At 36.9% G+C, this 21157-nt stretch overlaps 1 protein-coding gene across 1 annotated transcript; it reads right to left on the minus strand.

Moving 5' to 3' along the window:
- Positions 1 to 340: 340 nt before the first annotated feature.
- Positions 341 to 20665, minus strand: LOC129561917 (sulfotransferase 1E1). The gene is made up of 7 exons (XM_055434776.2): positions 20518 to 20665; positions 18490 to 18615; positions 17607 to 17704; positions 12177 to 12303; positions 8287 to 8381; positions 3601 to 3781; positions 341 to 453 (listed from the first exon to the last, which is right to left on the minus strand). Exons 1-7 carry the CDS (start codon positions 20663 to 20665, stop codon positions 341 to 343), a joined length of 888 nt encoding a protein of 295 aa, XP_055290751.2.
- Positions 20666 to 21157: the final 492 nt, after the last annotated feature.

Here is a 21157-nt window from a genome sequence, read left to right on the forward strand (position 1 = left end):
TAAATGGGAAAAAAGTGAACACAAAGTTGAAGAATTTGGAATGTCTGATTATTTTTACTGAGGCTGTAACAACTTGAACAATTTCTGTGTACCTACATCATTCTCATAGGTTATAGCTTTGTGTAATATTTATAATAAAGAAAAAAAGGAAAGAAAATATTAAAGAGATAATGAAAATGTCACAGAAAAAAAAAATCTTTCTTGCTCTTTCATACTAAGATCTCAATAATCACGTGAACCTGATCATGATCTTTTGTATGATTCATTCTCTACTAGTTAAAATGAAGAAGGTGAGGAAGGATGAAAGAACACTTTAATCTCAGATATTAAGAAATCCTTCCTAGATCTCAGTTTGGAACTTCAGTGTGGACCCCTTCATTTGCTGCTCATAGTGCTTGTCAAATTTCTCATTCAGGGCTACTGTAAAGTAATTCTTCCAGTCTCCTACAACTCCTGTAACAGAAACGAAAAGAAAGCAGTAAACATTATGTCTTCCAGTCAGAATAGTGAAATTTTCTAATATCTATCACTTTCATTAACACTTAATCAAATTTTATTTTTGCAACCCTTAATTATAAGTATATCCCATAAATACTATATATTTGAAAAGGCAAACAAGGATTTATCCTGTTTGTTGAAAAATTATAAAACAAATAAACATACAAAAAACCCCAGCACATTTATTTCTCTGACCTTTCTTTCTTTCTTCTCCAATTTCCTTTGAAATATTCATGATCCATGTTTTACCTCTCCTGTGGTATTAATATCATCTTCATGTTGATAACATTAAAATCCAGACTTATGTCTTCATACCCAAGTGCCTACCTGATGTTGCCACCTGTATTCCATAGGAACATCTCAAATTCACCCAGTTTAAAAATAAATTCATTTTCTTCCCCACCAGATTGCATTTTCTTTGAGTCATTTTCCATAACCTGGTTAATTGAATGCAGATATCGATTGCATAAGCTTGGCTGTTGTCTTTAGGCCAGATTATCTAATTCTTTATATACATTCAGACTTTCTTCATAGCTATTGCCTCCTCCCCATTTTTACTGCCACCAACAGTTAGAGAAGCTCCTAAATATTTACCACCTGTGCTGTTACAAAAGTCTAGCAGGCTCTTCTTTGCTTTTCATCACATCCAACTCTCCTCTGAAAGGAAGAAGTCACTAGTACTTTAAGTTAATCAGTAGTTCACTTGTCCTCTTAATCCACGGAACTCTAAACCTTCCCAATGAAATAATCCAAAAAGCATAAGACAGAAAATGTGTCTTGAAAATCAGATTCTGTCTGAGGACACAATAGTATGAAACATTTTACAAGCATGGAAATTATTTTTAGTTTGTTGTTTTATCTTTAAAATATATGAAGACATTATGGGGAAAGAAACTGAGATAATCTGAGTATCAGTTCAGTTCAGTTCAGTCACTCAGTCGTGTCCGACTCTTAGCGACCCCATGAACCACAACACAAAAGGCCTCCCTGTCCATCACCAACTCCCGGAGTTCACTCAAACTCATGTCCATAGAGTCGGTGATGCCATCCAGCCACCTCATTCTCTGTCGTCCCTGTCTCCTCCTACCCCCAATCGCTCCAAGTTAGGCTTCAGCAATATGTGAATCGTGAAATTCCAAATGTTCAAGCAGGTTTTAGAAAAGGCAGAGGCACCAGAGATCAAATTGCCAACATCCGCTGGATTATGGAGAAAGCAAGAGAGTTCCAGAAGAGCATCTATTTCTGCCTCATTGACTATGCCAAGGCCTTTGACTGTGTGGATCACAATAAACTGTGGAAAATTCTGAAAGAGATAGGAATACCAGACCATCTAAACTGCCTCTTGAGAAATCTGTATGCAGGTCAGGAAGCAACAGTTAGAACTGGACATGGAACAACAGACTCGTTCCAAATAGGAAAAGGAGTACGTCAAGGTTGTATATTGTCACCCTGCTTATTTAACTTATATGCAGAGTACATCATGAGGAACGCTGGGCTGGAAGAAGCACAAGCTGGAATCAAGATTGCCGGGAGAAATATCAATCACCTCAGATATGCAGATGACACCACCCTTATGGCAGAAAGTGAAGAGGAACTCAAAGGCCTCTTGATGAAAGTGAAAGAGGAGAGTGAAAAGGTTGGCTTGAAGCTCAACATTCAGAAAACGAAGATCATGGCATCTGGTCCCATCACTTCATGGGAAATAGATGGGGAAACAGTGGAAACAATGTCAAACTTTATTTTTGGGGGGCTCCAAAATCACTGCAGATGCTGATTGCAGCCAGGAAATTAAAAGACGCTTATCCTTGGAAGGAAAGTTATGACCAGCCTAGATAGCATATTAAAAAGCAGAGACATTACTTTCCCAACCAAGGTCCGTCTAGTCAAGGCTATGGTTTTTCCCGTGGTCATGTATGGATGTGAGAGTTGGACTGTGAAGAAAGCTGATCGCCGAAGAATCGATGCTTTTGAACTGTGGTGCTGGAGAAGACTGTTGAGAGTCCCTTGGACTGCAAGGAGATCCAACCAGTCCATTCTAAAGGAGATCAATCCTGGGTGTTCATTGGAAGGACTTCTGCTAATCTGAGTATAAGTAACCTAAATTTAATCTGCATGTTATTCCCTATTGGGGGTGCCCTGTTTTAACCCAGTTGCAGGTTTGTTAATCTAATTGTTTAAAAAATCCTTAACCCTCTCACTGACAATCTGGTTCCAAGAGGAAGATTATTCTTTTATTTTATAATTTAATTATTTTCTTCCAGGAGGAAGATTATGCAAGTAACACTGGATGTCCCAATACTTTGCATATCCTATATGCCTATGTATTTATAAACTGACTGTGTCTCATCAAGAACATGCCTCCTCCCAGTAGATGTCACCTTATTGTATTTTAATATTTTTATCAAGTTGAGCAGTATTTTCTGCTTAGTACTTTGAAACTTAGTGCTTTTCAACTTAGTGCTTTTCTAGCAGCTTTGTAGAAGTATAATTAATACACAGAAAATGTACATATTCAATGTGTACCATTTGATGTTTGGACATTTGACATTTAGTCTTGACAAACGCCTGCCACTTAGCTAGGGAAGAGCTGACTAACTGTTCTAAGGTTGTTTCCTCATCTCAAAATGAGATAATCAAAGTTTTTTCCTAACTCTTGTATTAGAATTTAAAAAAATAGAATTTACAATTTGTATAATGTATGTGTGTAGCACCAAGGCATAAAGACTTAACAAATAACAGCTAGTAGGGTGTGTTATTAGTGCTAATACTGAGGCTGGGGTGACTGCTGGTGGTTCTTAATGTAATTTGTTGTATGCACCAAATAATCAACATGTAATAATAGCAATTTATTAGTAGTAGTACTAGTATTTTATGCTTCTGAAAAACTAGTCAATTACTACTAGTAATGTTTCTAATAGTAATTTTTAATAGTAATATTAATATTTTATACTTCTGCAGAACTGATCACTCAAATATGGAAACAGCTCTGAAGAAAACAAGTGGGGTCCACAGGCATGAATAGACTTTAATAGATGTTTGCCTGTAACTGTTTAAACTCAGGCCTTCCTGTAACAATGGAGGCAAATAACATGACTATCTCACCTTTTCTCATGAAGGGAGATATTTTTTGGTTCATGACTTCATCTGGTACTGTTGTATAATTGGTCGATGGATTGTTCTTCATCTCCTGGAATGAAGTATGTTTTATAATCTTGTCCAGAGTCTCAAATGATATCTTCCTTCCCAGAAATTCTAACAATTTCTTCACCTCTTTTCTGATATTCTAAGAAGAAAAACATATTTTGTTTCAGAAAAAAAAGGACACAATAAGAAAATCATTTTTCCCCTCTCCTCCCCAATGATATTGGAAAGTAGGCTTCCAATGAGCGATTTACCCGTTAAACTTCAGCTTAAGTATAACCTTCTTTGGGATTCTTTCCTTGACTATTCCAATTTAAGTTGGAATCTATTTCTGCTTCATTGACTATGCCAAAGCTTTTGACTGTGTGGATCACAATAAACTGTGGAAAATTCTGAAAGAGATGGGAATACCAGACCACCTGACCTGCCTCTTGAGAAACACATATGCAGGTCAGGAAGCAACAGTTAGAACTGGACATGGAACAACAGACTGGTTCCAAATAGGAAAAGGAGTATGTCAAGGGTGTATATTGTCACCCTGCTTATTTAACTTATATGCAGAGTACATCATGAGGAACGCTGGGCTGAAAGAAGCACAAGCTGGAATCAAGATTGCTGGGAGAAATATCAATCACCTAAGATATGCAGATGACACCACCCTTATGGCAGAAAATGAAGAGGAACTCAAAAGCCTCTTGATGAAAGTGAAAGAGGAGAGTGAAAAGGTTGGCTTGAAGCTCAACATTCAGAAAACAAAGATCATGGCATCTGGTCCCATCACTTCATGGCAAATAGATGGGGAAAGAGTGGAAACAGTGTCAGACTTTATTTTGGGGGGCTCCAAAATCGCTGCAGATGCTGATTGTAGCCATGAAATTAGAAGACGCTTACTCCTTGGAGAGTGAAAAGGTTGGCTTGAAGCTCAACATTCAGAGAACTAAGATCATGGCATCTGGTCCCATCACTTCATGGGAAATAGATGGAAAAACAGTGGAAACAGTGTCAAACTTTATTTTTTGGGGCTCCAAAATCACTGCGGATGCTGATTGCAGCCATGAAATTAAAAGACTCTCACTCCTTGGAAGGAAAGTTATGACCAACCTTTATAGTATATTAAAAAGCAGAGACATTACTTTGCCAACCAAAGTCCGTCTAGTCAAGGCTATGGTTTTTCCCGTGGTTATGTATGCATGTGAGAGTTGGACTGTGAAGAAAGCTGATCGCCGAAGAATTGATGTTTTTGAACTGTGGTGCTGGAGAAGACTCTTGAGAGTCCCTTATACTGCAAGGAGATCCAACCAGTCCATTCTAAAGGAATCAATCCTGGGTGTTCATTGGAAGGACTGATGCTGAAGCTGAAACTCCAATACTTTGGCCACCTCACGTGACGAGTTGACTCACTGGAAAACAGTCTGATGCTGGGAAAGGTTGGGGGCGGGAGGAGAAGGAGACGACCGAGAATCAGACGGCTGGATGGCATCACCAACTCTGTGGACATGAGTTTGAGTGAACTCCAGGAGTTGGTGATGGACAGGGAGGCCTGGCATGCTGTGATTCATGGGGTCGCAGAGAATCGGACACGACTGAGCAACTGAACTGAACTGAACTTTATTTTTGCTCCATAAATTCCATATAAATCTATTGTATCATATATGTATTCTCATGTATTTTTTATTTACTTGTTTCCACAAAAGGATAGTATTTCTATATACACAGTTAAAGTCTTTTACTCTTACTTGATGTATTGCAGAAACAAGAGAAAACATTTATTCTTTTTGCTCCTCATTCATGTAAATATAGAAGAAATATAAACCCGGCCATTATTGATCAAAAAAGGGAGTAAATGAATAGAGACAATTTGGGAGGGTGAAAGAGAGGGATTAACTAATAAATTTTGTTCATGTGCCTTTTAAATTTACTGTCTTCAATATTCTAGTTATAGAACACAAATTTAAGTAATATAATAGCAAATTACAAATCATGGTTGCTTCTCATTCAAATCTGTTCTGCATTAAATTTTATAAAGAAATAATTCTGCTTCTAAAATAATATCCATAATTTTATTTTAAATATGTCTCATCAAAACAACTCTTGAATTACTGTGTAATGAATTTCAATAATTGCTCAAAGATGTGAACAAGACATGGATATCAATCACTTTCTTGGTGCTAATAAAGAATGAGAGAAGAGGCTTCCCTGTTAGCTCAGTGGTAAAGAATCCACTTGAGAGTGTAGGAGACCTGGGTTCAATCTCTGATCCAGAAGATCCCACTTGCCGTGGAGCAACTAAACCCATGTGCCACAGTTATCAAGCATATGCCCTAGAGCCCGGGAACTGCACCTACTGAGCCCACATACTCTAGAGCCCATGCTCAACAACAAGAGAAGCCACTGCTATGAGAAGCCTGGCCACCTCAATGTAGCAGAGTCCCTGGTCGCCACAACTAGAGAAAAGCCTGAGCAGCAATGAAGACCCAGAACAGCTTGAGCGACTTCACTTTCACTTTTCACTTTCACACATTGGAGAAGGAAATGGCAACCCACCCCAGTGTTCTTGTCTGGAGAATCCCAGGGACAGCGGAGCCTGGTGGGCTGCTGTCTGTGGGGTCACACAGAGTCAGACACGACTGAAGTGAATTAGCAGCAGCAGCAGCAATAAAAAAGATCTAGTATTTTGTCTTTCATTGAAAAATTATTTGATATGTGTACATATATACTTTAAAGAATAAATATGAATGCAGCACCCTTACCTACTACCCAATGCATGTAAGAAAACATTCATAATTGGCTAAGTTCTTCCATTTGCAAGTTCCCAACTTCATTTTTTTCACTCTCCATTCCATTTTTCACAAACAACAACAACAAACAAACTTGTTGTCCTGAAATTGATCTACTCAATCCTGTGCCTTTATTCTGTAGATCTGAAACTCATGTATGCATCCCTAGACAACATATAGTTTGGTTTTACTCAACTGATAAGCACATTTGAAATATATTCCTTTTCACTGCAATATAATATTTAATTGTAGAATAATAGTATATACAATGCATTGATTCCGAGTATATGTGTATTGGGGTTGTTTTTATGGTCATGCAAAATGCTGTTATGGAGGTTGCTGTGCATATAAACTAATATACACATCAATGTTTCTCATGAACATATATCTACTAGTGGAATTTGTGAGCCTTAAGTGATACACGTTTGCCCTCCCTAGGTGACACATTGATTCTACAATGTTTGTATATTCTTATACCCTTATCATAAGTGTGTTACTTCTCACTAAGCCACATCCTGACTAGCATTTATTGTCAGACTACAGTTAGACTGGGCTTCCCTTGTAGCCCAGCTGGTAAAGAATCTGCCTGCAATGTGAGAGACCTAGGTTCAATCCCTGGGTTGTGTTGGGAATATCCCTCGAAAGTGGGTATGGCAACCCACTCCAATATTCTTGCCTGGAGAATCCCCATGGACAGAGGAGCCTGGAGGGCTACAGTCCATGGGGTTGCAATGAGTCAGATATGACTGAGCAACTAAGCACAGCCCAGTTAGACTACATCTCATTGTTGTCACTTTGCTGGGTGTGAAACAGCACCTCATAGACTTTTTATTTTGAATTACCCTGATTATTAATGAAGCTAGAAAAAAACTAGATTTTTCAGAAATTGTGATGCCATCATACTTTTGCATATTGCTATTCTGGCATTCTCTTTACTCTCTTCTGTAAGTTTGACTTGATACATGTAAGATATTATTACTCTATCCTACATAGCCATTACTCTCTTTCTAAAGTATTCTATTTATCTCACTGAGGTACATCCTGTGGACTTTCCTCAGCATCATCTACCACATTACTAATTCACTATTTAGCCATGTCTTATCTGTTATTTAAGCCATCTTTTAGTTTTTCAAATTTTAATTTTTAGAAGTTATTTTAGAAATTCTGGTTTGCTGCTCTTTTTCCCCCCCAAATCTGCTTTGTCAATTTTAGTAACCTCTGTTTCTTTGTAAGATTTTAAGTTTCTTCTTTTATTTTTTAAACATGTGAAGTATAGCTATTTTATGATCCTTTTCTAATAATTTCATTATCTTGGGCTTCCCTGGTGGCTCAGAGGTTAGAGCGTCTGCCTCCAATGCGGGAGACCCAGGTTTGATCCCTGGGTTGGGAAGATCCCCTGGAGAAGGAAATGGTAACCCACTCCAGTATTCTTTCCTGGAGAATCCCATGGACGGAGAAGCCTGGTAGGCTACAGTCCACGGGTCACAAAGAATCGGACACGACTGAGCGACGGAATGGAACGGATGGATTTAGAAACCAGTTAACTCTTCTTGCCCACTGTGATTCCTTTTGTGCACCTGCATCTGTGTGTGTGTGTGTGTGTGTGTTGTGTGTGGCTGTTGCTCTGATTTAAGAACTCAAACTCTTTCCACTTTTATCTTTGGTAATTTTTTGAAACTTGAGTTTAAATGTGTTCATTTACAGAAGGTTTTTATTCACTAGCTTCAATCTATAGTAGAGTATCTGGATTATTTTAACTTTTGGTATTGGCTGCATTATTTATTTGAAGGCAAAATTTTATATCTACATTATTGTCAAATGCTAACATTTTGAGGAATTATGAAGTTTCCATATCTTTTGAGTTTCTCACCTCCTTCATGTCTTCATAGAAAAGAAATAGCACCTGTGGATTCTTTCTCTTTTCCCACCAAGATTTTGTGTGTTCATACCAGGAACCATAAGGAACTAAAATCAGAGATAAAAACAATGTGAGGACATAGCATCAACTCCACACCCAAACTCAGCTTGAAAATGAGTCTTCAGAGAAGAAAAATATAAATAAATGATCATGGAATGAAAGCTATAGATCAGCTGAAATCTGAGGCAAATTTCTCTGCAGGAAGTATGTTGAAAAATCTACATACAGAAATATAATCTCAACTTTCATTATTATGACATGGTTTATGACTCAGAGGAAAAGTGATGGAAGTCTTTCCTTTTGATTTAGAACATTTGAGAGCATTTTTGAAAATGGTGTGTGTGTGTGTGTGTGTGTGTGTAAAACCAGGTTAATGAAAGGAGTTGAGTGGTAGAACTATCAACATATTTATGATTAGAATGCAGTCCAGATCTCAAATTTACCATTTAAAAACCAGCTTTGGTAACTGAGTAATTTATTATTATAATAATTATATAATTTTGTTACACAGTTGCAGTTTAAAGGGTAACGGGTGCTTTCTTAGGGATCCTTAGTTTCATTCTCACTTTAAAAAGTTAGAAGATTTTGGAGGTGATGTGATATGACCAAATATGGATTCTTCTCTTCTCTCCCTCATCTTCTCTCACATGTATCCAAGTGTTTCACCCAGTAAAAAGCTGACATGGTAATATGATGATGTATGAGCCAAAGTATTCTGCTTTGCATTAAATCATTGCATATTTCTTTTGTCTTTGACCCTACTGACAATTATTTATTTATTTATAGTAAACCTGCCTTAAAAATAGCTATGAAAAGAAGAGAAGCGAAAAGCAAAGAAGAAAAGGAAAGATATAAGCATCTGAATACAGAGTTCCACAGAATATCAAGGAGAGATAAGAAAGCCTTCCTCAGTGATCAATGCAAAGAAATAGAGGAAAACAACAGAATGGGAAAAACAAGAGATCTCTTCAAGACAGTTAGAGATTCCAAGGGAAAATTTCATGCAAAGATGGGCTCGATAAAGGACAGAAATGGTATGTCCCTAACAGAAGCAGAAAATATTAAGAAGAGGTGGCAAGAATACACAGAAGAACTGTACAAAAAGATCTTCACGAGCAAGATAGTCACGATAACCTGATCACTGACCAAGAGCCAGACATCTTGGAATGTGAAGTCAAGTGGGCTTTAGAAAGCATCACTACGAACAAAGCTAGTGGAGGTGATGGAATTCCAGTTGAGCTATTTCAAATCTTGAAAGATGATGCTGTGAAAGTGCTGCACTCAATATGCCAGCAAATTTGGAAAACTCAGCAGTGGCCACAGGACTGGAAAAGGTCAGTCTTCAGTCCAATCCCAAAGAAAGGCAATGCCAAAGAATGCTCAAACTACCACACAATTGCACTCATCTCCCACGCTAGTAAAGTCATGCTCAAAATTCTCCAAGCCAAGCTTCAGCAATATGTGAACCATGAACTCCCAGATGTTCAAGCAGGCTTTAGAAAAGTCAGAGGCACCAGAGATCAAATTGCCAACATCTGCTGGATCATGGAGAAAGCAAGAGAGTTCAGAAAAACATCTATTTCTGCTTTATTGACTATGCCAAAGCCTTTGACTGTGTGGATCACAATAAAATGTGGAAAATTCTGAAAGAGATGGGAATACCAGACCACCTGACCGGCCTCTTGAGAAACCTGTATGCAGGTCAGGAAGCAACAGTCTGAACTGTACATGGAACAACAGACTGGTTCCAAATAGAAAAAGGAGTACGTCAAGGCTGTATATTGTCACCCTGCTTATTTAATTTATATGCAGAGTACATCATGAGGAACGCTGGGCTGGTAGAAGCACAAGTTGGAATCAAGATTGCCAGGAGAAATATCAATAACTTCAGAAATGCAGATGACACCACCCTTATGGCAGAAAGTGAAGAGGAACTAAAAGGCCTCTTGATGAAAGTAAAAGAGGAGAGTGAAAACGTTGGCTTGAAGCTCAACATTCAGAAAATGAAGATCATGGCATCTGATCCCATCACTTTATGGGAAATAGATGGGAAAACAGTGGAAACAGTGTCAGACTTTATTTTTTTGGGCTCCAAAATCACTGCAGATGCTGATTGCAGCCATGAAATTAAAAGACGCTCACTCCTTGGAAGGAAAATTATGACCAGTCTAGATAGTATATTAAAAAGCAGAGACATTACTTTGCCAACCAAGGTCCATCTAGTCAAGGCTATGGTTTTTCCCGTGGTCATGTACGAATGTGAGAATTGGACTGTGAAGAAAGTTGATCGCTGAAGAATTGATGCTTTTGAACTGTGGTGCTGGAGAAGACTCTTGAGAGTCCCTTGGACTGCAAGGAGATCCAACCAGTCCATTCTAAAGGAGATCAATCCTGGGTGTTCATTGGAAGGACTGATGCTGAAGCTGAAACTGCAATACTTTGGCCACCTCATGCGACGAGTTGACTCACTGGAAAAGAGTCTGATGCTGGGAAAGGTTAGGGGCAGGAAGAGAAGGGGACGCCAGAGAGTGAGATGGCTGGATGGCATCACTGCTTCGATGGACATGAGTTTGAGTGAACTCCGGGAGTTGTTGATGGACAGGGAGGCCTGGCGTGCTGTGATTCATGGTGTCGCAGAGAGTCGGACACGACTGAGCGACTGAACTGAACTGAACTGACATAATATCAAAGGTGTAAACATAGTGATTCAATATTTGAATAGATTACTTGCCAAAAGTTAGTATAAAATAATGACTATATTCCCTATATTGTCCATTACTTCCCTGTGATGTATTTATTTTATAGCTTGCAGTTTGGACTTAATCCCCTTCATCATTCTGCCTCTTTCCCATCCTTCTCCCTTATGGTAACTGCTAATTTTTTCTCTGTATCTATGGGTATGTCTGACTCTGTTTTGTCACATTTGTTTTTTTGCATAAAAGTCATATAATGACTTTTATAGTGATCTTATTCATCTATTTTGCAGAGGTACAGCATTATCTTTATCTGTTCTACAATGCACATTTTGATAATCTTGAGGCATGTAATTTATTCTTGCTTTAGCATAAAATTTTCCAAAGGTAACAACAAATATAAAGCACATTTACCACACTTTTATTGAGTCAATTTTAATTTTTTTGTATGTAAATCACATTATTATCCTTTTCCTTACACTTATTATTAAGGAGTCAGAATGGCCTTCTTTAGTTAAGACTAGATTCTTCTGAACACTTTCTTTCTCAAACCTGAATACTCTTGCTTTAGTGTGGAGTTAAATAAAAAGACAAAATATCCCAGAATTTCTGCTCAAGTAATTCTTGTACTGTTCTAAGAAATTTAGTTGAAATATTCAGACTGTACAGTGGGTAGAATTTGTAAGAATTTTGTAGATATTCAGACTTCTTTGTGAATTCTGGCCTCATTTAGTATCTGAAATTTTTCTTAAATACAAATGAACAAGTTCTCTCTTCTATCCTTTTTCCTTCTTGTTCAATGAAGTTATAATAACAAACTGTGAAGTACTTCTGTAATAAAAAGACATGAGAGAGAACTGGACACACACCATATACATATATATATATATATATATATATATATATATATATATATATACCTACTTGTAGGCACTGTACTCGAGTGTCCAGATTCTGAACTTTGCCATTCTCATCTGGAAAAACTATGCTTGTCCTAAGTTCAAGGGCTTCTAGAACTTCTGTGTTTTAATTAAGGACCAGAAAGAATAACAGACCAGAACAGAAAGCAAAAATTATCCCCACAGGTGCCAATTTGTCTTGTATCATTTACCTTGAAAGAATTCAGAAAAAGAAAGAAACTCTTCATACCTTCTCCATCCATGAATTTCTCCACAAAATCTTGAAAAGAACCAGGATCTGGATTAGCAGTCACCATTAAAAAGAAAAAATAATAGGAAACAACCACATCCTTGGCATTCCGGGAAAGATAGATGATCTAAGAAAGAAGAAATTAGTTATTAAATCACCAACTATTTTTCAAATATAGTAACATCAAGATTTAACTGTAAACATAACATATATTTGCTTTAGAAACCTTATAAAATATTAAAATTATAAAAAGGCAAATTATTTCAATAAACTGAAGTGACAACATATTTTGTATTGCTGTTCAATGTTAGTTTTCACTTTTCATTTTTATGCCATTTTCACATGTTTCATTTGAGAGCCTCAAATTCCATTGATATAAGTTGGGTGAGGCAGATTATTATCTCCAAATTATAAGTGAAGAAACTAAACTAAATTTGAGTCAGAATACATGGTTTAGAATTAATCAATGAGAGTAAGCGATTTGGTAAATCATTCAGTCAAAAATAAAGTCCTCTGGCCTTTATACAACACAACCATCCTGCATTACAATTTTAAAAAGGTCCTGCTATTCTCTTACTCATAGTCTTGAAGAAAAGCTAATTTTTATGGGATGCTTAGACCCCTGATACTCCATGCTTCCCTGGTGGCTCAGTGGTAAAGAATCAGCCTGCCAATGCAAGAGTCAGGGGTTGGATCCTTGGGTCAGGAAGATCCCCTGGAGTAAGGAAATGGCAACCCACTCCAGGATGCTTGCCTGAGAAATCTCATGGACAGAGGAGCCTGTCAGGCTACAGTCCATGGGGTCACAGAAGAGTCAGACATGACCTAGCGACTAAACAACAAATCTGCATTGCAAGAAAAGACCTGCAAAAGTAAACTTTGTTTCTCTATGGTCTTCCACTTCCTCCTTCAGACACTTGAGCCATGCCATGGGCTATGGCAGCTCTTGATTCTCCACTCTTTAGTGGATTTGATAAGGCTCACTAATCTGTCTTACTCATGTTTTTACATTTTCAAGCAATTTTAAAGAAATCTCTTTGAATATTCTAAGTATGGTTTTCAATTTTAAGGCCCCACTATAAAAAGCTGGTTCCAAGAAAAGGAGTATGTCAAGGTTGTATATTGTCACTCTGCTTAATTAACTTCTATGCAAAGTACATCATGAGAAACGCTGGGCTGGAAGAAGCACAAGCTGGAATCAAGATTGCCGGGAGAAATATCAATCACCTCAGATATGCAGATGACACTACCCTTATGGCAGAAAGTGAAGAGGAACTAAAAAGCCTCTTGATGAAAGTGAAAGAGGAGAGTGAAAAGGTTGGCTTGAAGCTCAACATTCAGAAAACAAGGATCATGGAATCTGGTCCCATCACTTCATGGGAAATAGATGGAAAAACAGTGGAAACAGTGTCAGACTTTATTTTTTGGGGCTCCAAAATCACTGCAGATGCTGATTGCAGCCATGAAATTAAAAGACACTTACTTCCTGGAAAGAAAGTTATGACCAACTTTGATAATATATTAAAAAGCAGAGACATTACTTTGCCAACCAAGGTCCATCTAGTCAAGGCTATGGTTTTTCCCGTGGTCATGTACGGATGTGAGAGTTGGACTGTGAAGAAAGCTGATTGCCGAAGAATTGATGCTTTTGAACTGTGGTGCTGGAGAAGACTCTTGAGAGTCCCTTGTACCGCAAGTAGATCCAACCAGTCCATTCTAAGGGAGATCGATCCTGGGTGTTCATTGGAAGGACTGATGCTAAAGCTGAAACTCCAATACTTTGGCCACCTCATGTGAAGAGTTGACTCACTGGAAAAGACTCTGATGCTGGGAAAGGTTGGGGGCAGGAGGAGAAGGGGACGACCGAGAATGAGATGGCTGGATGGCATCACCGACTGTGGACATGGGTTTGAGTGAACTCCGGGAGTTGGTGATGGACAGGGAGGCCTGGCGTGCTGTGATTCATGGGGTCGCGGAGAGTCAGACACGACTGAGTGACTGAACTGAACTGAACTGAATAACTGCAGATGGTGATTACAGCCATGAAAGTAAAAGATGCTTACTCCTTGGAAGGAAAGTTATGACCAACCTAGACAGCATATTAAAAAGCAGAAACATTACTTTGCCAACAAAGGTCCGTCTAATCAAGGCTATGGTTTTCCCAGTGGTCACATGTGGATATGAGAGTTGGACTGGGAAGAAAGCTGAGTGCCAAAGAATTGATGCTTTTGAACTGTGGTGTTGGAGACGACTGTTGAGGGTCCCTTGGACTGCAAGGAGATCCAACCAGTCCAACCTAAAGGAGATCAGTCCTGGGTATTCATTGGAAGGACTGATGCTGAGGCTGAAACTCCAATACTTTGGCCATCTGATGTGACGAGCTGACTCATTGGAAAAGGCCCTGATGCTGGGAGGGATTGGGGGCAGGAGGAGAAGGGGATGACAGAGAATGAGATGGCTGGATGGCATCACCGATTCGATGGAGGTGGATTTGAGTGAACTCCAGGAGTTGGTGATGGACAGGGAGGCCTGGCATGCTGTGATTCATGGAGTCGCAGAGTCAGACACAACTGAGCTACTGAACTGAACTGATAAAAAGCTCCAAATACTACAGAAAATCAAATTTCTTTCTCAACAAAGCTATAATTGGCCATATGAAACTTTTCCACATTTATTTAAAATTTTCCCTTGCCCTTTTTGCTTATCAGCTGAATGGAACTCTTTGCCACTATATATATATATATATATAAGTCCAGAAATTTGCTTCATCATTTTTATTCCTTTTTTTTTGTTCATACTGTTCCCTCTGTTTTGAATATTCTCTGCATCTCAAAATACAATCTGTTTTAAAGTTTGGCTCTAGGTCATCCTTGAAGCTTTTTTTTCCCCAGTGTACACTTTTTTAATTGAGTTATAGTTGATGTACAATATTATATAAGTTTTAGGTGTACAACATAGTGATTAATAATTTTTAAAAGTTATCTCCATTTATAGTTATTATAAAATATTGACTATATTCCCTGTGTTGTACAATATATCTTTGTAGTTATTTATTTTATACATAGTAGTTTGTACCTCTTAGTTCTCTATTCTTCAAGGTGGGGGAAGGGAGAAGGTAAAAGAAAGCCCTCTTTCCTTAAACTTCCATTAGTTTATCTTCTCTCCATTTTGCAAGATTTGATTCTGTATACTAACTTTTCACTTTGCATGCTCTTCCTGCCTATGAGGAAAATCTCGGTCTTTCCCCTCAGCTCTCTCAAGTCAAAGTTTCTAGTTTTCCCACAATTCACTTGGGATATAATCTGTCTTAAAAATCCTACACTTGAAAAAACCCTGTGTTAATTCATTCTTCTCCTGACTGAAGACATTTTTAAACTTATGGTCACTCCCTTGCTTTAACTGAAGATTTGAACATCAGACTCTTAATATTACTCTCCATTCCAAAGCTTTTCATCATGCTGTGTAATTTTAGTATCTGTATACATGATCCATCCGATTCTCTAGGTTCTTGGGGTCTTTGATCATTACCTCCATTTTACTTCAGTTAGCAACGTTTGGAGTCAAATCCTGAAACTTGTCCAGTACCTAAAATGTTCTGAAGACTTGTCCTTGAACACCATGATTTCTTCCAAGACAGTTCTGTTTCTTTATCCTTTCTTTCTTATCAGGGATATATCTCTTCTGCAACAACGCCAAAGCCTCAAGTTTACTGACTTCAGTTGCTTTTAGCTTGTTCCTTTTTTTTCACTCTCTCTTTTTTTAACCACTTAAAGTTTCTAGTCCAAAACTCCAAACACACTTTTACCAATAGTTTCAATCCACCTGTCTTCTTGTCCACCAGTGAATCACCCCAGAAGTACTCAAGTTGTGATTCCATCCAGTGGTCTCCTACTTTTTGATGATTCCTGAGATAATAAACGGGTTTTTGAAGACTGTAGCTATTGTAAAGGTACAGTATCTTTTCATGTTCAAGTGAAGGGATAACACCAAGACTTCATTCCATTCTTCAAAGAAAAAAAGTAACTTGGCCAAATATCTTGAAAAAATAGTAGTCACACATTTCCCAGAAGATACATATAAATAGTATTTATTAAAGAGAGAACTCTTATGTATGACTTCAGAAGGATGTCTGTGATCTTTCTAGGATTGTTTATGATAAAAGCAAACAAACAAAATCATTGGAATTTTCAAAAGTTTGCACCATGTAGCTCCAGAAAATGTCATAAATACCATGTTATATCAAGGTACAAAATGGAAATACTTCATGACTCTGATAGATCCCCTTTTTTTCAATAATGACTACATATAGTACTTTAGCATCAGTCCTTCCAATGATGCTAAAGTACTATATGTAGTCATTATTGACAAAAAGGAGAAAGAGTCAGACACGACTGAGCGGCTGAACTGAACTGAACTGAACTGATAGTACTTTAATATCTCATATGTTTAGTGTCCTAATAAAGTCCTTGAGGAACAACATCAATGGTCTAAGACAATGTTTGGCCTGTACTTTAGGATTCCATGTTAATATTCTTTCCAAAAAGCAAAACTGATCATATCAATCAGCAGCTTAATATGGCTGTAACTCCTCATTATCATTGAAGTAGAGCCCAAACTTCATAAGTTGGCTTCCATATCTGTTACAAACAAACCCAGCTCATCTCCCATCACTCATCCAACCAGTACAGGCACTGGTTTCACATGCTACCTTGGGTTGCCTCAGAGATTATATAGACTAATTCTTATGCATCCTTCACATATCAGATGAGATGTTACTTGCTTTAAGGTTCCTTCTCTGCCCTCAATGTCTAGGCCAGATTTCTTCCTTTACTTGATTTATGTCACCTTCTGTAGTGTCTGTTATTTCCCCTTTCCCCTGCAAACCATGTGTCCATGAAGACAAAGATTACATGTGTCTTTGTTATATTGCTGGCTCATGATAAGCACTCAGTAAATAATTATTCTATCATTTTTGTCTGGTTTATCCTTCCCTAGCTTATTTGCATGCCTCACAAGGCCAAGCACAATAGTTTGCAAAAAGAGTACATTGACTACAATAACAAATAAAAGTAGCCTTGTAAATTGTTTATAACATGCTAGGTACTATGTTAAGCTCTTCACAAGCATTATTTTAGCTAATCCTTATAACAACTCTATAAGAAATACAATTATTATCCCTCTTTTACAGATGAGGAAACTTCAGCTTCCTGAGAGCTTAGAGAGTTTATCTGTTTTTCTGAGAATCAGCTCTGGAGCTAGAACTGAAGTCTAGACCTTCTAACTATACTATGATCCACATTTTTTAAATGTCTATAAATTCAGTGAAGAAATAAATAAACAAGTGTATATAAGATGCAGGATATTACCTAACTTTATTATTGTAACATTCTTTGAGTTGGGTGAAATTCTAAGAACACTTGACTCTGTTACCTTACAGTTCTTTTTCCAAAATGAGGCTGGAAGAAGCTCAGCAGGCAGGTGAGACTTCACTATTCTAGGAGATGCCATCTTTTTTAATTGTTTTACTCCTAATTTTTAAAAAAAATTGGACAAGTTTAAAAATTATAAATATTTGTATGGATTTTTACAGATTTTAAAATTAGAAACATCTATACATTCTATATCATGTTCATAATAATGATATGTATTCACCATGACAGAAGTTTAGATAGATAAAATCATACAGAAAAAATAGATTAAATAAATTTTCACCACTTTGAAAAAAATCATTATTAAGCATCCTTCCATACAAGTACATCTATATGCCCAGACTTAGTCATATAAATACCAGACACACAGATGAATTTTTAAAATATTTTCTAATTGCATTTTTCTTAATATTTTATACCAACACTTCAATGTCAACAAACATATGATATCATAATATGTTTAATGACTTCATGTCATTTTTACCTTCTGTTGATTAACATTTACATTGTTTCTAATTTTTTGCAATAATAAAAGAATCTGTGACGAACATCTTTTTGCATATCCTTGAAAATTTATGGATATGTCCCTAGTGTTTAAAGTATCACTTCATATATCCCAAGGAGAGATATAATTCTCATATATTACTAGGTTCTGATGAAAGCATGTCAGAGCTATCCTCATTCACTCTGTTCCAGGAATATGCTACACTATAAACTCTGTCCAGATTTAAATTTACGTCCCTTCCTATGTGGAAGACATAATACTAATTGTCATTTAATAATATTGCCAAAAAATACTATTTTGCAAATAGTTTTTCTTGTACCATTTACACCCACACATTAAAATATATGTATATAGCTTTTAAAATGAACTTATGTATTACCATTCATCACATGTTCAGTTCTACATTCCAGGTAAGGAACTCGATTAAAAATGACGTCTTCTTTGCACTTTTCCGCATCACCGTTAGTATAAATCATGCATACAATTTCACTAATCCATGTTGTACCTGAAAAAATTAAACACGCCTGAGTCTCCCATTGACAATGCATACTGATAATGCAGGGTTCAATAGATTTATAGTTGGATAAAGTAAGAAGCTACCAATGAAATAGTATTTGAAAGTTGTCAGAATCACCACAGGACACAAAAACTATTTCCCCTAATATTTACTCTTATAGGATCCAAACATAGCATCAAAAATAAGGATGAACATAGTTGTAATAAAATACACTTATGATAGAAATTTGACTTTGTCAAAGATGAATTGTGATATTGTACAAGCTGATAATTTATTTGGATCTAAATTTTCACATCTAAAAAGTAAGCATGCTTTCAACCACAGGGTTTCTCAATAGCTTTTATGCCTCAGATTGAGTCCTAGTACAGAGAATAAAGAAAAGAATAAATCTGGTCCTTGTCCTGTGATATTCAAGGGCCCTAGGAAGAGTCAGAAACAATGCTCAATAATTACACTTCATTTTTCTTAAGATGCTGTAATACAGATGGGCACAGGGATTTAAAGAACTGTAAAGAAGGACTTCATGTGCTTCTGCTGTTGCCGTGATGTTTCCACAAGAAAGAAATGACTTTAAGAGAATGTGGCAATTGAGCTTATCAAATTATAACAAATAATAATAGCTTTAACAAATAGCCTTAACAAATTATTGGCATAAATTCACTAGTTGCGTAAGATAGCAGAGAGGTCTATCAGACAGAAAAACTCTCTCTCCTTTTTTTAAAATAAAAAACCAGACATTTATAAATAGTAAAATGGTGAGGAAATGAATTGGATGTAGATTGCTTCTATTGTGACTCTTCTGAGACCCCATAGACTGTAGCCTGCTAGGCTCTTCTGTCCAGGGGATTCTCCAGGCAAGAATACTGGAGTGTGTTGCCATTTCCATCTCCATGGATGTTGATTATAAAACCTAAATCAGAGGCTACTTGAAGGGATGAATGGAGACGAGCAGACACCAAGCCTACAAAGCCTTGTAATTCATACAAGAGTTCAAGTCATTTCTAACAGATTTTAAAGGTCATTGGCATACATCAAGCAAGAAAGCAAGGTTATGAAGGTCATGTTTTGGAAGAATTCCTCTAGTGGCAGAGTAAATAAAATAACGGACTGAGGGGTCATAAGAAGGTGACAAGAAAGCTAGAAACTGACTGTGAGGCATATCTATGAGACTAAAAGGGCAAAACAGACTGATTAAATATGGAAGATGAAGAAGTTAAGAGAAACTGATTCTGAAATAGCGCTCATATGTCCTCAACAGGTGACTGGTTTTGTGCTGACATTGATCCAGACAGGAAAGAGAATGGAAGAACACTTTAGAGTCAGAATAGCCAAAGATACATTTAATGTTTGACATATTTAAGTACTAATTGGAACAACCAGATAGAGAAGAAGTCAGGATTTCTAAAGTTCTAAGATTGTAAGATTATGACTAACAAACTAATTTCAGGAAAATATAGAATAGAGCTTCGGAGATGGACTTTAGAAAGAGGAACTGATTACCTAAAAAGTGCTAATTTTTTAAAAAATCCATGAAAATTACTTATTCTTTGTCTATACAGCAATGACAACAATGACATAAAGACAGAAGGGTAACTTTAAATTTTACTGATGGTTCCATAGTCATCCATCTATATTATGTGACTTTCTTATATGGCCAACAATACCCATGTATCAGTGAGCTGCTCAAATTATATGTACAGATTGTAGTTTTAGAATAGCGCTATAATATGCCACTGTTTTCTATGTATATACCAGAACTTTTATAATCTGTCCTTATTTAATACAGAGAATGAATGTGGGAGAAATGCATGGCTCCATATTTATCAGAAAAGGTGGATTTGTCCTTTCTAGGTGAAAAGGGAATGACTTTGACATAACAAAGAGACTTACCAGATTTGGGATAGGTGACAATGACAAGATCATCTGGTCTTGCCTCAAATTCCTCCACATCATGCCAATACTGGATAAATTTTTTATACAGTGGTATTCCACCGATTCTGCCAAAGTAATCTGAATAGGCAAGTTTGGAAGAACTCATGGTGGAGTGGTACACTGAAAGAAAAAAAGGTATGTTTTCCACTTCACATGCACTTTAAGTTGTTTTAATATTAATAGTAGTCCTGTACATCAAATTTCTCTTGGGTGTCTAGCATTTCTTATATGTTGAGCATATGGGGTAAGGCATATTAAAGAAATGTATAACATAGTCTTGGTCCTTTAAGAGTTTGCAACCCTATTACTAAGTCTACCATATGAAAGAATAAGTAGTACAAACCACAAAAAAGTTACATGTTTTAAAACTATGTACAAAATGTGTGATACATTCAACAGAGCCTTGATTTCTCTGTTAAAATTGATAAAACATATAAAATGACTGAGACTGAGAAAATGCAAAAATATTTTGGCAAAGAATCACTTTAATTCTGACTACATTAAATAACAATAAATTTTGATGGCCACATTTGATAGCTATTGCCAGATGTCAAGGTCAAAGCTTTCTTTGTTCCTGAATATGTTTCATTCAATGGAA

The sequence above is a fragment of the Moschus berezovskii genome, chromosome 5, assembly GCF_049115385.1.
Source record: "Moschus berezovskii isolate FMDL1 chromosome 5, NW_MosBer_1.0, whole genome shotgun sequence".
NCBI classification, from domain to species: domain Eukaryota; kingdom Metazoa; phylum Chordata; class Mammalia; order Artiodactyla; family Moschidae; genus Moschus; species Moschus berezovskii.

Coding starts and splice junctions, on each gene's coding strand:
- LOC129561917 (XM_055434776.2), bottom strand. CDS start 20,665: ATGAGTTCTTCCAAACTTGCCTATTCAGATTACTTTGGCAGAATCGGT. Junction 18,616..20,517: donor TGTCACCTATCCCAAATCTG/GTAAGTCTCTTT, acceptor TAATTTTTTCAG/GTACAACATGGATTAGTGAA. Junction 3,782..8,286: donor TCTATGAAGACATGAAGGAG/GTGAGAAACTCA, acceptor TTTTCTTCTTAG/AATATCAGAAAAGAGGTGAA.